Genomic DNA, 16203 nt, shown 5'->3' on the forward strand with positions numbered 1-16203 from the left:
CAGCGACTGGTGACTGCAGGGAAGGAAAGAGCTCAGAAGGAGCCCCTCCTGCCCCTGTTACCAGCGGACCTGTGGCAATAGGAATTTAGGGGACCTGAAAGCTTTGAGGGGGTCAGGAGCAGCCTCTGTTTTCAGCTTGGAGGTGCCAGATGGATCCTGAGGACTCCCACGCCCTGGTCCTTCGAGGCCTGAGAAACACCTATTAGAGCTGGTCCTTGTGGCTTTTGAGGCCTTAATGACCTTCCCAAACTCCCCCCTCCACCCCTCCAGGGACCCGACAATGTCTCCTGGGGGGATATCTGTTTTGCTGAAACTCAGGAGTCCAGGATGGGGTCTTCACAAGTGGGGAAGACTGCTGGAAAGAATGCGACCCAGAGAAGATGCTGGTTAGCAACGGGGAGAGGGATGCATGGGGGGCAGACCGGGCAGGCTGGGCTAGGCAGGTGGGCAGGTCGACCAGAGGGCACAGCGGGCTCTGAAAGCTCAGGCCAACTATCTGAGGGAGGAAGCCTGGGGAGAACCACATCTCCTCTGCCAGTCAGACTCTGAGCAGGGGCTGTGTCTCCCACTGAGACTAGGGAATCAGGGAGGCCGGCCCCTCTTGGCCCTAACATACAGTCTCGGAGGGGTAGTAGTGAGAGAAAAGGCAGGAAGAAGGGAAGTGGGTTAGAAGGGGTGCTCAGGGGTCATCTTCTAAGGGCACCTGAGTTTCTGACCTGCGACTCGGGACCCAGGGGCAGATGTGCAGAGAGGTGGGGTGGTCCAGGGTTTCTGCACTGCATGGTTCTGGCACCCAGAGTCCACCTGCCCCCAATCTGCAGATGTGGAGACTGAGGACCAGGGAGGGGACAATACTGCCCACAGTGAGTGTGTGCCCAAATCAGGACTAAAACCTCAGCCCAGGCCTCCTCCCACTACTCTGAGCTCACGGAAGGAAGGAGGGAGGCGCTGAGAGGTGGCCAACCTTGCCAGCCTCTGCTCTAAGCCCCTTATGCACGTTCCTGCATTCAATACTCAAGCAACACCATCAAGCAAGCATAATTAGCTTCTCTCTTTTTTTTTTTAAAGCAGAACAGAAGCCCTGAGAGGTTGAGAAACTTGCCTGAGGTCACACAGCTAGTAGGAAGGAAAGCAGGCGAGGAACCTAGGTGCTCTGACCCCAAGCCCATGGCCTTAGCCCCTCTGTAAAGGTACCTGCTTACCATCCCCAGTTGGTAGAATGGATGCAGGAAACAGCGAGGGGAAGGGGAGCCCATTAGCAGTAGCCTGTGCCCCAGCCAGAAGGGTCTCCCCACCACCCACTCACTGGCCCACCCCATCTCTCTGGACCCCAGGGTGGGTCAGGCTTGCCTAGGAAGGTCTCCAGCAGGGATCCCCAGCTCCCAAGCCCCGCCCCAAGCCCCACCTGCCCTCACCTGATATCATCCTCATTGGCAAAGATGATGACTGCCCTGGCGTTCGAGGTCTCCAGGAGGCGCCGGATGATCTTGTCGAACTCCCCAGGCTTGGGTTCCCGTGGTATCTTGACCGACTGGGCAATGCACACACCCCCTGCAAGAAGGGCACCAGTCAGCCTGGGGCGGACAGAGTCTCTCCCCCAACCCACACTCCTGGGGGCCACTCACGGCCCTGTAGCCTGACTCTTAGCTCCCAGGTCCCCATCTCTGGGCACGGGCTATGCAGTCAGAATAGCCACAGGGGGAATTTTGGCTCCACAACTCACAAGCTTGGTGACCCTGGACATGTCACTTAGGTTCCCTGTGCCTCAGTTTTCATAAATAAAATAGGTTGTTAGCAAGAGGCAGTGCAGCATTGTGCTTAAAGCTAGACTGCCTGGGTTCAAATCTCAGCTCTGCTACTTACCGCTGTGTGATCTCGGGCTGGTTACTGAACCTCTCTGTGCCTCAAATACATCATCTATAAAGTGAAGATAATGATACTACCTATTTCATAGAGTTGTTATAAAGCTAAGTGCGTTCATGCATATAAATACAATAATATCTGGCACATAGTAAGTGCTCAGTAAACATTGGTTCTTTCCAATGTAACCAACTCATAAGGTTTTTTGGAGGAGTAAATCTGAGAACGAGAGCAAACTGCCCACCCTGGGCCATTAGTGCCTCTGGCACCCACATCCACACACACCAACCAGGGCTCTTGTCCCCGGGCCCCATGCTCATCAACAGGCCCCTTGGTAAGAGCAGTGCGCATGGCTGCTGACTCGTGCCTACACATCCTGGGCAGCAATGCTGCAAACCCAGCTACAGTCCTCATCCAGGTCTTCCCAGGTTCCCTTCCACGAACCCACAGGCCACTCAGTGTGTAAGTCTCTCCAGCTCCCACCCTGGCCTGGCAGGGTGCCTTGATACTCGAGGCCCCGCCCATCTTATTTGTGATCAGATTCCTAGCAGGGAGCTCAGGAGAGCCCCGGAAGGTCATTCTAACCGGAGTGCTTGGGGTGGAAGGACTGGAAGAGCTCTGATTGGGGTCAGAAGGTCTTTAGGGGCCCTCCTGTCACTCCTTCTTCTCTGGGCCCCCACCCACCTGGCTGGGTCCTGGGGAAGGCGACCCAGGGCCTACCTGCCTCTCAAGCTCATGCCTCTGCGAGAAGGCCAGCCCCCAAGTCTGCAGGAGCCAGGATTCAGTCAACACACACCCCGGAATTCACAGCCAGGCCATGTGGCTTACAGAAACCCTGGGAGCACTTTCCACTTCACCCAGCCAGTCCCCAGCCTCAGACATGTCTCTCCAGTGCTGGCGGGGGACAGGTATCAGGTGTGTATTTCAATCTCCCCTCATCTCCTGCTACAAAAGCACTGTGGACCACTGTTTCTATCAACTGCATTTGACAGGTGAGGAAACTGAGGCTCAGAAAAGAGGAGTGGTTTACCCAAAGCCACACAATTCCCTGCCCTACTGAGGTACAGAATGGGGGGCCTCCAGAGAGTAAGACCCCCCAGGACCCCAGGTGGCAGAGTCAGGGCTCAGCTGATGGAAAAACATGAGGGATTACTCTTGATGAAAGCAGATCCTTTATCTGAGACCATTACCTTCCTCTGGGTCCCGCTCAAAGGTCTCAGCCCAGCTCCACCTCACACAGGAGCCCTTTAGGGCTCAGCCAAACTATGCACCTTGGCTGGGCACCTGGCTGTCACCTCTGGGCACCCCCGAGCCTTTGAATGGCTTCTCAGTCCAGGCCGGGGTCACCTGAGCCTTCTGCGCAGACTCCACGCACCTCTGCGTGGAGGACTGACTGCAAGGGGCTCCCAGCACAGGGAGAGGTAACACACCCACCTGCCCCCCGGGGAAAGGTGCCAGCACCCAGCTCCACCCAAGGAGGGCCCTCTACTCCTGGGCGTAGGTGGCAACCAGGGAAGGCTGCCCAAGGGCGGGGACCCTGAGCTGAGTCTTAGCAGGAGGAGGCGCAAGCAGCCGGGGCGTGGGGCATTCTGGGAGAACAACGTACTCACACTAGAATGGGGGCTGCTCTGTGCCAGGCACCTGCAAGGCCTGGAGCCACACGACACAGACACATTCTCACATTGCCAGGAAAGTAGACCCCCTGGTTCTCTGCACCAGGCAAGGCAACCATGGCCCTCTGCCCCCTGCCCTGACCAGCACCCACTTCCCTTACTTTCTGCCACTTCCGTGCAGACCAAGCTCCTCAAGACCTCCTAAGACACCCAAAGAAGCCCCAAGCACAGGAGAAAAGCAGGTCTACCAGGGGCTCATGGGGGAGGGAGAGAAGGAGAGAAGGCGGGTGGGTCTGGGGGCAGGACGGGGCCCCTCCGGTCCCGGCTCACAGAAAGAACCCGGGGAGCCAGTCTGCTGCCCACAGCACTGGCTCTGCCCTAACAGCGGCCGGGCAGACACTCAGCTCCCAGGTAAACCCTCCATATGGCTCCTTTCCAGTTAGAAATTGGGCCAATTGCTACATTTCCGCCCCCCCCCCCCCATCTGGGGAGACAGATGGACAAGAGGAGGAGGCTGGCTGAGGGGTTAGGATGTGCCACCTGGCTCCAGGAGGGAGGAGGGGGCCAAGGGGCAGAGGGGAGGCAGGCATAGAATAGGAGTTAATTGTTCTCAAGGAGGGAGAAATTTTTAGATTAAGTCATATTTCTGGGCAATGCTCCCCTAAGAAGTTCCATAGGATGGCCCCACCTGACACGCCAGGGTATATCTTGCAGGCTTCGTTTTGCTGGTGAAAGAAGAATTAGGTGACCACAGCTCAGGCTAATGGCCCCATCTTACATATGTGGAAACTGAGGCTCGGAGGTGCTAAGTAGACTGACGGAGGTCACATGGCCGGTCAGTGGGCCTGTAATCCAGGTGTGTGTCCAGAGCCTCCCTCCGGCAGAGAAAGGGAAGGCCCCAGTCGCTGGGTCTCTGTTAACCCCCATCTCCTGCAGCCTCTCCCCACCCCTGGGAAGATCCCAAGTCTCATGCTAAGCCCGCCAGCCCTCCCATGTCCAGCCCCTGCCTCTGCAGCACCATGACTAGCACTCCCCTGGGATGCCCTCTTCAAACCTCTCCACCAGGGCGGGGGCACTTCTCTGCACCCCTCCTCCTTTACCACACGGACTCTCTCTTTGGATAAAAAAAAAAAAAAATCCATGAGTCCATACTGAGAGCAAATATAATCAAATTAAACCCGAGGAATGAGCCCATGCCCTATCTCTGCACAGAAGCTGGAACACTCCACCTGTCCCAGGCTCCAGGAACAGGATTATAAGAAGGGGGGCATGAAGGAGTCTGGCGTTCCCCGTGGCTCCCCTAGGCCTTCCTGGGTCACTCTTGGCAAGCCCCTCACCCCACACACAGCCCCAGCCCAGTTGCCACATGCCAGCTGCAAGCTCCACCATCCGCCCAGCCAGTGCAGGAAGCCACAAGCACTTGCCAGGAGCCTCTGAGTGCCTGGGGGCAGTAGGGACCTTGGAGAGCTCCTGGCCCAAGTGCTCTGGGAACAAGGAGACTGAGGGCAGACTGCACCAGGGGGTCTAGAATCCTACAGGCCAGTGTGTCCCCCTCCACATCCTTCCCAGAGAAAGTCACACACGGGTGCAAGGGAACGTGCCCAAAGACGGTCACTGTGGCGCTGTTTGAAACAGCAACAAAATGGAAACCACTTAAATATTTTACAACAGAAGAATGGCTAATCCGTGGTGTGTTTGCACAATGGAATATTGTGTAGCTAAGATTCATAAAACAGCTCTCATGTATCATCACGACAAAACCCTGAAAACATAAAGTTGGCTGATAAAGCAAAGTGCAGCACAATCCGTCCCATTTATGTAGAAATTAAAAGCCACATATAAGATTTATTCTATACGGACACACACAGACATACGAGCAAAAGCTGCATGAAGGCAGATCTGTTCTACTGTATGCACTGCGATCTCCCAGTGCCTGGCACACATTAGGTGCTCCATAAATGCTTGTTGAATGACTAAACAGGGACAAGAAGGGAACTCATCCCCTTCAGAGTCGTGGGTAGAGGGTACCTCAAGGGAGGCAGGGATAGAACAAGACTGAGGGCTCCGTGAAAGGGCTTCCAGGCAATCCCCATTTTATTTCTTGAAAAAAAAATCAGAAGCAAATACAAGATGTAAAGATGTAAATGCTTGGTAAATGTGGACCCCAGAACCCAGGCCAGACCAAACTTTCAGACACGAGTGACAGTGAAGGCATTCAGTCCCTGTGTGCGCTGCCCTGAGCCTCTTTGTGCATCCGTGACACGGCGTCACTCGGCCACTCCCGGCTTGGTAGAATCCACAGGACACTGGAGAGGAAGCACATGGGGAGCCCACCTGGGGCTGCCCTCCTCCTGCCAGCCATCTGGCTCCCGAAATCCTACCTCCCCCCGAGGACAGGCTCTTTCCTGGCCAGCCCTCCCTGGCACTGGAACCCTGCGCCTCCCCCAGGCTCCAGGCACCTGCACTGACTTGAACGTGACATGGAGACTCCACTAGTGAAACTTGATATGGGTTTCCTCTTGCATTTTGTGGTCTCTGCGCCCTTTCCATTTGCAGTCTGGTGACCTTTCCCGATGTTCTCTGGGTCCAGCCAATATATCTGGGTCAATGTCTGCCTCCAGCTGCACTCCCCAAGGGCAGGGCCGGCTCTGCGTGTTTGTTCATTCGTTCATTCATTCATTCATTCATTCAAGAAGTGTCCTGCTCAGTTCCTGGCACATTTGGTCCTTAAGAAACAATAGGAAGTAGGGACTGCCCTAGCGGCACAGTGGTTAAGAATCCGCCTGCCAATGCAGGGGACACGGGTTTGAGCCCTGGTCCAGGAAGATCCCACGTGCCGCAGAGCAACTAAGCCTGTGCGCCACAACTACTGAGCCTGCGTGCCACAGATACTGAAGCCCGCGCACCTAGAGCTCGTGCCCCGCAACAAGAGAAGCCACTGCAATGAGAAGCCCGCGCACCACAACAAAGAGTAGCCCCCACTCGCCGCAACTACAGAAAGCCCACGTGCAGCAACAAAGACCCAACACAGCCAAAAATAAGTAAATAGATAGATAGATAAATAAATAAAATTTAAAAGAAAAGAAAAACAATAGCAAGTAAAACCCCTTCCTTGGGAGCTCAGTCTAGTTGGGAAGCAAGACAGGAAGAGAGAGCGACCAGCCCCAGGAGGGACTCAGGAGACAGCATTGCTGGCCACACTGGTGGTGGGGAAGGCCCCCTGGGTGCCAGGCCCACCGCATGCTTCCCCAGACACCAGCCATCCAACAACACACCCTGTCCTGTGTGCTACCGCTGCTTTTCCTTCACTGAGTCAACAAGTGTTTACTGAGCACCGTTTAGAGGCTGGGATGCAGCCATGAGGAGGACAGAGCCCCTCCTCCCATACAGCTCTCATTGCAGGGCAGAGGAGGAAACAAGTGGAGTGAAGTGATGGAGGGAGGCTGGGGGCTGCATCCTAGGGGGCAGGGAGGCCGGGCCACGCAGTGGCAGCAGCAGGTGTGGACTCTACTCAGACTTTTTTCTAGGAGCTACTGCCTGGCCTGAGAGCCAGGAATTGAAGACACTTTGGACTTGTAAATTCCACCTGCAGGTGAGAGATCGCTGCTGAAATGCCCTCATTTTTCTACACTTCGCTGCGTGGGATTGTCCGCACTTGGCTCCCTCCATCAGCACAGATGACCCAGGGGCTTATTTGAGGGCAGGGCCACGGAGACCTGCAGGCACTAAGGACTCAGCGGGGGGGCGGGGGGGGCAGGGGAGCAGCAGGGGGTTGGTCATCAGCCCAGTTTCCCGCCTGAGGTGTCTCCCTAATGTCCTGGTGGACTCGGGTTACACCAAGTAGGATCACTGCACCTGTGCTCAGCTTCCTTCTTCTCTTGGCACCTCCCTGTCCCCCACGGGACGGCTCTCTCCACTCCACCCATCTAAATAAGTCCTCCCCACTCGCTCCAAGCAGCCCCCAGACCCCCTGCCTTCATGACACGCCAACTTGTGGGCTGAGCCTAGCCCGGTGGCCCAGAGCAGGCAAAAAGAAAAAGCCTCCTCCTGGAGCAACCCGCTTCTGCCCAAGCTCACCCCAGGTAGGGGGCAATCGGGGACCTGGGCTCCCCTGTGCCTTCCCAGAGCCCTCAGCCACATCCTCCAGGCTTGGGAATCCTCTTGTTCCCCCATTCTTCATTCTCTCACTCACCAAGAGACCTACCCTCGCCAGGAAGCAGCTAAGCAGCCAGCCCGCAGGCAGTGGGCAGCAAGGTGACCCAGACAGGGCACTGTGTCCATAGCTCCAAAGCCCTCTTGCTCTAACACCCAGGGCCCTGGGACCACATTCTGCAACCCAGGCTGTTCCCTCATCCCAAGCAGCAGCCCGGGCTCTGGGCTCCAGACCAGGGGGGAGAAAACCCTCCTCCAGAGCGTCGAGCAATTTCCCTGCAGACAAACAGTGCAGGAGACCAGCAAGACTGGGCTCTTCTCCTCTCTTTCCCTTTTCTTTTTCTTTCTTTCTTTCTTTCTTTCTTTCTTTTTTTTTTTTTTTTTTTTTTTTGTCTTCTTAAATTTAAAATGGGAGAAAAACAATGAAAGACAAATCCTAGGAAATCAAGTGGAAAAATCTACATTATGGCAAAATGTGAAGGCAGCAAATTGCAATATGGAGAGAAAGTGGGGATTGTTAACAACCCAAGGGGGTCCCCCAGGCTCCGCTACGTTCCTGCCAGAGAGGGAGTTGGGAGGAAGGCATGACGGAAGCTGGGAGTTACCCTGGACTGTATGGCCTCACACACACACACACACACACACACACACACACACACACACACACTCACACACAGAGGTCTTTCTCCCTGGTCCTCCCTTCTTTCCCTCCCACTCCAAACCTTCTCTCAGGAAAGGGAGTTACTCAGAGGGCTCAGTGACTAACATGGTGTTACTTTTGTTTTCAACCAGGAAGGAAGTCCTTGTCTAAGTAAATGGAGCCATATGGCAGATTCCAGGCAGTAGAGCTGTGGTTAAAAGGGCATCTGAGGTCAGGAAGGCACCCAGGCCCGAGTGAATGCCCCCTAACCTGTGGCTGTCCGGGGTGAGCGGGGCTGAGGGGCACAGCAAGGAGTGGACCCGCACTCTGGCTGGCTCTGGCTCCACAGAGGGCTTGAGGGCTCTCCGGGAGGCAGCTCAAGCCTGGTTCACGGCCACCATCCCTCTGTCTGCTCCACTCCCGGCCCGACTCTCCACCCTCCGGTGTCCACTCCATCCTCTTTCTAAAGCACAAATCCCTCTGACACATGGCTCCCTGCCTGCAGCCCTTGGTGGTTCCCCACCCCTGTGTGTGTGTGTGTGTGTGTGTGTGTGTGTGTGACATTCAAGGCCACATCTCCTCCTCAGGTCTGGTCCCTACAAAAATCCACCATCCAACCACATCTGCTGCCCCAACAGGCCTTAGCAGAGGCTGTTCCCTCGGCCAGCCCTTCCCTTGCTGGGCCCCAGTTTCTCCTCTGTGTCTGTCTCTCCACCCCATCCCTCATGGGGCCCAGCACACATGCTGTGCCTGCTCGGGTCAGGCAGTGACCCACGCTTGCCGGTCGAATGAGTCACTGAGTGCCCGACTGACAGGGATGGGAGGGTTGGCAGGGCAGGAGCCACTGGCATGGGCAGAGGGGCAGAGGCTCCGTAGGAATCTGAGGTAGCCACCTGCTCAAACCTTCCCACGTCCTTCAGGAACCTCCCTGACCCCCAAAGCCCACTATGACCTCCCCTCTGAGCCACCACCTGGTCACACGGAGTGCCCGAATGTCTGCATGCACAGGCTCTGGGCACCCACTTTGTGCCAGGCTCTGGGCTGCAACGGTTATCCATGCACAGCGCCTGCAGGACACACTGGTGAGCTCCAAGCACACATGGTGCTGGGCGTCATGCACACCAGGACCCCTCTCTCTCAGTCCTGCCTTCTGTTGGGAATTTACTTCTCCACCTAGATGCAAATTCCTTGCTATAAGCGCTCGAGAAATGCACATGCAAAAGAACAAGTGGAGAAGTATAAGATAGCCATGCAAACTGGCCGGGCCCCAAGGGCCCAGAGCCGAAGATAGCTGGGCCAGTAGAGAAGGGCATGAGGGCAGGGCGACTCCAGCCCTGTGGACACGGTGGGCCCACTGTGAGAGACCTGGCTGGAGCCAGGAAGACCCAGGTACCAAGGGACAATGAGGGGGAAACAGTCACTCCGGTTTCCCACCTGCAGGTGTCTCCCTGCAGGTGATATACCCCATCAAAGGTTTGTGCAAAGCGTGGATACTGCACCTGCTGGCTTTCCCCTCCCCTCCAGTCTGAGACAGAGGGGAAGACGCCTGCTCCACTGCTTCCTGGCTGTGTGACTTTGGACAAGTTACTTAGCCTCTCTGAGCATCAGTAAAATGGGAAAAAAGCCCAGTGGGGCTGGAGTGAGGGTCAAACGCGATGGTGTTTGTGAAGGCCTGGGTTGGCCTCCTGGAGCCAAAGCCGCTGGGGAGCAAGTCCTAGTGGGGGCGAGGGCTGCTGAGGCAGGGGGACAGGGACCTCATCACCCAGCTTGGGTCAGGACCCAGGGCTGGTGAGAGATGCTCTGGGGACCAGAAACACCAGCTGAAACTGAGAGATGTCCCCAGGGACAGGGTGCTGAGCAGAACCTGGGGCCTTAGCCTAGAGGCCCAGGGTCTATCCAAGGCAGGACACACATCCTTTCTTTCCTGAACACACTCAGCTCATCTCCCCACCCCTGCATCACTCCCAGCCCCGCCCCACCACACACACATGGTGACACACACCCTCACACAATCACATACCACACATCACTACAACCTCACACAATCTCACAGCCACACAGGCTCACACACTAACCACACCGCCCCACACAGCCACACTCACCACGCCCAGCCTCCCAAAGTCACACCCTCCACACAGCCACACAGCCGCAGACCCAGGCACACAAGTCAGCTGTCCACATCTCCACCAGCCAGCCTGGCCACACCTTAGTACCATCAACACCTCTCCTTTGCTACTGGTGCAGGGGAGCCCGGCTGGGGGGTGCTAACGGGGATGGGGTGGTGACTGGGTGGAGGGGTACAACTGTTTACTGAGGAGCCTCGGTGCCCCCATCAGGGCAAAGTCCTCAACTTTCTTCTGAAACCAGGCCGTCCACTCACACCCTCCTGCCCCCATAGAGAATCGGGCTGGACCTGCAGGTACGGGGGGCACAGGCATCAGAGAGCTGGCCTGCTGTGACACAGGAGGCCGAGGCTGGGCACAGATGGGGCCCTCATCCCACCTCAATCCCTTACTTGATAAGAGCCAAGTCACCCAACCTCTCTGAACCTCCACATCTGCATCTGAAAAATGGGAGGGCATTCTCGCCACTCCCCAGACGTGGCAGGGGTGTTGTGAGGATTAAAGGGATCACCTGTGGACAGGCCTGGCCCCTGGGGGGATATTTTGGGGAGGGGGAGGAGGCAGGCTGTGGGGGACCAGCCAGGGCAGCTGTGGGGCTCAGAGCCCCTGAGCTGAGTGCTGCTGTCCCCTCGCTGGGAAGCCGCTAAGCTGCTCCGAGCTGCATTATTCATGGTGCTCAGCTCTGAGCAGAGGGAAATTTGCTGAGTGATCGACCTAATATCTTAACACAAACCCGTTTAGGTAAAACACCTTTGAAGCAAGAAAAGCAGAAAAAAGGAGAGAGAGAGAGAAGGAAGCAGAGGTGTTTGGAGGCAGGTGGTGGCAGGAGGGGACTGAGCGGGGAGGGGCCCTGAGACTGATTTCTGGCCCACCTCCACCCCAAGGGCCCCCAGGAGACCCCTTCCCCCCAGGCCCACCTCCCCCCACTCTCAGTGGCCATACCGGGCATTCTTCTACTGAGGGAATCCCGCCCATTCCTCAGATTTTGTTCAGAGAGGGAAAGGAGTCTGCCCAAGGCTCACACAACAAGTCAGGCCAGCCAGCAGCCAGAAACAGGACTGCTGAGTGTCAGCTTAGAGTCCTCTGCTGAAAAACCCCTTTCAGGACAAGACAGCCCAGCTCCAGTGACACACCTAGGGGCTGAGATCACACAGTGGCTTTTCAGCCCCTTCCTCAGCCTCACTCCACACTCTACAGCAAGACCACTTTCTCCAACGCAACTCAAATTTTCCCACCCTGGAGCTTTTGCTGGTCCCTCTGCCAGAAATACCCCTCCTGCTTCCCCACCTGCCCAACCCCACCTCGGGGCTCAGTTTCTGCACCTCCTCCCCCACAAAACATCCCAGAGTGGGGACTCATCACTGCCCAGCCCGGCTCTCACCTCACCCCTCTCCGCTGGCACCCGCCATCCTCTGCCTAGACTGTCGGTTTGTGACTCTCATGCTTCAGGGCATGAAGGCTGGAGCCAGGTTGCCTGAGTTCAGATCCTGGCTCTGCCACTTTTTAGCTGTGTGACTCTGGACAAGTTACTCACCTCTCTGGGCCTTGTCTCCTCATAACAAAGCATGAAGAATAAGTGAGTTAATACATGTAACAGTGCCTGGCACATAAGTACTCAGTAAGTGTTTGCTGTTATAACACTGTTGTCCCTTTCCTCCATTAGCCCATAAGCCCCTTCAAGGGGCTTTCTTTCTTGACTCTATCTTTCTCTTTCCTAACTCCCTGGTTTCCATGAGAGTCTCAGGCATACAGGAGGTGCTCAATCAATGTTGGTTGAACTGAGCCTAATTTCTGGCAATGTTGTCTGTCTGGCCTCTTCACCCCAGATCCCTTGGGAAGAGAAGACAGCGCTACGCTGGTGGTAGAGACCTCCGTGTGGGGTAGGGGCATGGAGAAGATGACCTCTGGCCAGCTCCAGCCCAGAACAGGAAGCGAGGCTCAGTTGGGCAGGGAGGGGCCAGGGCTCGGGGTCAGCAGCCGGGCCTGCGGTTTGGCCAGAAAGGAACAGGCAGCTGCAGGCTGGGATGAAATATTTAGGAGCCCACATCCCCAGGAAGTAGAAACTGACAAGCAAAATGAAATGTTGAGATGTAATTACCCAGGCAGGCCAAGCATGTCTCCCCACCGGCAGCGGGCTCAGGCCCCCCCAACGTGCCACAAGCAGGCACTGGCTAATGAAGTCCTCCTGGACCCTCTCCCACACCAGCCGTCCTCTTCAGGCCAGGGCAGGGGGAGGGACGGTGAGCAGCCCGGCTCTGGCTCCTCCAGGCCGACCCTTTTGATAGCAGAACAGCAGGAAATGCAAGGAATGGGGGGTCTGGGCCCAGCCCTGGCTCTGGATATACCTGGGGTGAGGCCTCAGCTTCCTCAGCCAGAAAATGGGGCCGCTGATGCCCCCGGCTGGGAACGAGGATGAGACGGTGGGCGTGAGCGTGCTCCATAAACTGGCTGTGGTGGAGGAGGGCAGTGAGGACAGCGCAGACACCAGCCCGACCCTGTGGACCGTCAGAGGCTTTCTTGAGGTGCTGGGCTGCCTGGGACTCGGGTTAGTTAAGAGTTGGTAGACAAAGGTCAGGGACAGAGGCCCAGATGTGGCCCTGAGCTGGAGAAGCACTCACCCCACCCCCCCAAAACCTGCCCCAGGCTTTCCTGATGCTGTTGGGGAAAAGCTTGGGGCCCCACAGCCTGGGGGCCTGCTTGGCCAGATCTGGGAGTGGAGAGACAGGGACCAGGGAGGGCTGGCCAGTGGGACTGCCCAGAGTTGAGAGGTTTTTTTGTTTGTTTGTTTGTTTGTTTTGCGTTACACAGGCCTCTCACTGTTGTGGCCTCTCCCATTGCGGCGGACAGGCTCCGGACGCACAGGCTCAGCGGCCATGGCTCACGGGCCCAGCCGCTCCACGGCATGTGGGATCTTCCCGGACCGAGACACAAACCCGTGTCCTCTGCATTGGCAGGCGGACTCTCAACCACTGCGCCACCAGGGAAGCCCAAGAGGTCTTTTAATTAATCTAAACCAGAGCCCTGGCCCCTCTCCAGGCTGGCTCCATGCCCCGGGGGCGGGTCCAGCCTCACCTGGCAGCAGCCAGCTGACCCCTCAGGCCCGAATCCCCTGTGCCCCCTGACTCCTGTCGGCACTGCCTGACCAGACCAGAGCCCCACACCTGCATGCAAACCTCAGCCTGCCCAGCCTGGCCACCCCACCTCTCCACCAAAACTGATCCCACCCCAGCACACCCCTCCTTCCCACCTTCGCTGGCTCTCACCTCCCCTCAGGGCTCAGGGCAAAATCCAAACCCCTCAGCCCAGTCCTCAGGCCCTGTGGCCTCAGCTCCCATCACTCCCCACCTCCAAGAGCACCTGCAGTTCCGAACACTAGACTGTTCCCTCTGCCTTTATGACCAGTTCCCCTTCCCAGATTCCTTCAAGTCAGCTTCTGTCAGTTCTCGAAGATTCATCTCAGGCCCCCTCCTCCAGGAAGCCTTCGTAGTTGTCCCCAGGCTCCCTCTCCCCTGGGTGCCAATAACGATCGCAATGTCTCAACCACTGCACTTAGCACAGGGAAGGGAAATTACTGGACTAGATGCCGCTGAGCTCCAGGGAGATGGCCACTGCTGGGCCCACTGCCGGGCACAGAACAGCCATTGATTCAGCAACAATTCAAGCTCCTCCTGGTGCCAGATGCTGCCCTCAACACTACGGGGACAGCCACGGATAGGACAGACAAGAATCCTGCCCTCTGGGAGCCGACTTCCCTCTATGAAGTAGACTACAGATGCTGAGGAATGAATGAATGAACAAATGACTGAATGGACTAATTAATTAAGAGCTGGCCTATTGTCCAGAAGGCCTCTTACCCCCGTCTCCAGCTCCCGTCCCTCCACCCTCGTCTTCCTGTCTCCCCGACTCGGTCCCCTGCCCCATCCTCTCCCTCTCCCCCACACACACATTACTCCACGGCCCCTTCATATTCAGGCAACACTCTTCAGTCGAATAATGTGTGCACATGTTCTCTCATTAGTTCCTCCCAATCGGCCCACGTCTTAGGTGCTATGACCATCATACAGATAAGGAAACCGAGTCCCAGAGCCTAGTCCCAGCTGCCTCCACCTTCCCTTTCTCCAGCCCGTCTGCTCCCTCTCCTCAGCCTTTCTCTCTCTCCCTCCCAGCTTCTGGGGTATCTGGCACGTTTCCACCTCTCTCTGAGCCTGTTTCCCCATCTTAAAATGGGGCAGGCAGAGAGGTTCTGAGAGATGGTAAACAGAGCCCGTGCTTCCCCTCCACCGCTCTGCAGCCCCTACTGCGTCCACCCCAACCCCGCTCCATTTCCTCTCCCCTTCCTCCCTCTTTTCTCCTCTTGTTTGTCACTTTGTCCCCTGCTTCCTCCCCCATTCCAAGGCCTCCCTCAGGCCCCAATACATCTGCAAGATGGTCGTTAGCTTTCCTTCTGGCTCGTTAAAAATAAGAATTTGCATAGAATATCCATATGATCATTCTGTCTATGGCAAAATGGGGCACAGATATAACCTGCCACATGAGTCAGGGAGAACAAGGAGGACGGTCACAAAGGGACTGGGAACAACCAACCAGGAAGAGGCCAAGTGCTCACCCTTGGGGTCTGAGGCCTCAGAGGCAGCCCCTCACCCCTCCAGCCCTTTCTTGGCCTTTCTGATGGTTAATTCACCCATTTTTGTCATTCTTACAATAACCAGCACAGTAGGGACTACAACTAGCCCATTTTACAGTTGGAGAAACTGAGAGCCAAAGGACAGACACACAGCAAGTCCGTGGAAGCCCTGAGGGTCAGCACTGTCTGCCATGGGCCGACGTACCCCGCTCAGTGTCAGGAATGCTGCCCCCTCCTCACTCTCAGAAGGAAGGCATCATGAATAACCACATTCAGTCACTCAGCTCCCCTACCCAGGGCACCCTGCTGCTCCTCTGAGACAGGCCCACCGTTCTTCAAGGCTCTCTTCCCATCACCCCCTCCTCAAGGAAGCTCCCCTTCCCCCAGTTCCCATCCTAGCACCCCACTCCATACAACACAATTTAGCCAGATGCAGAGATTTTTGGATACAACTGCTTCCAAACCTCTCATCCCAGCTATATAATTGCATTCAAACCTGCCTCATCCCAAAATGGATTCGCAGCAGTGCCCAGAAATAAACATATTTGGCTAAAAGAGAAATGGATAACAAAATCGAGGGGAAGGGACCAGCACTTTACAGATGAGGCTCCGGTCAGCATCCAGGGACTGGCCGCTTGTTTGTTGGGGACCTGAGCCAACCAGGGCTTCCCCCGTGTCTGGTGCTGGCGCTGTCCGTGGTGCTGAAGCCAGGAACGCCTGGGCGACGCCCCTGCCCTCTGCCCACGTGCAACCCGGGAGCAAGTCCTGTGGGCTCGAGCTTCAAAACATACCCCAGATCTGTCTCTTCTCACCACTCCCAGCCCCTTGGTCCCAGTCATCATCCCTTCTACCCTGGAGGACAGCAGTAGCCTCCTCACTGGCCTTCCTGCCTCAGGCCCACAGTCTCTGCCCCACACAGTGGCCAGAGGGATCCTAGTAAACCCAAGTCCATTCATGTCCCTCTTCTGCTCACAACGCTCCCACGGCTCCCATCTCACTCAAAGCAAAAGCCAAAGTCCTCACAGTGGCCCAGAAGGTCCCCTGTGATAGGCTCCTCCCCTTCTGCTTCTCTCCCCCTCATTCACTCTGCTCCTTCTTCTTGGCTATAGTCCCCAAATGCCAGGCAGGCTGCTACCTCAGGGCCTTTGCACGTGCTGATTCTCCTGCCTGGGGCACTCTTCTCACAGATCT

The 16203-nt window shown here is 56.5% G+C and overlaps 1 protein-coding gene across 4 annotated transcripts in view; it reads right to left on the bottom strand.

The window, feature by feature from the left end:
* GRM4 (glutamate metabotropic receptor 4) overlaps positions 1–16203 on the bottom strand; it is a 97462-nt gene that overhangs the window by 35432 nt on the left and 45827 nt on the right. For all 4 annotated transcript variants that reach the window (XM_024766122.1, XM_024766121.1, XM_024766120.1 and 1 more), the window contains exon 3: positions 1416–1551. In XM_024766122.1, coding sequence (XP_024621890.1) covers positions 1416–1551 — 136 coding nt within the window. The remainder of the gene's footprint in view (positions 1–1415; positions 1552–16203) is intronic.

This window comes from Neophocaena asiaeorientalis, unplaced genomic scaffold (genome assembly GCF_003031525.2).
Source record: "Neophocaena asiaeorientalis asiaeorientalis breed wild unplaced genomic scaffold, Neophocaena_asiaeorientalis_V1.1 scaffold46, whole genome shotgun sequence".
Lineage (NCBI taxonomy): Eukaryota > Metazoa > Chordata > Mammalia > Artiodactyla > Phocoenidae > Neophocaena > Neophocaena asiaeorientalis.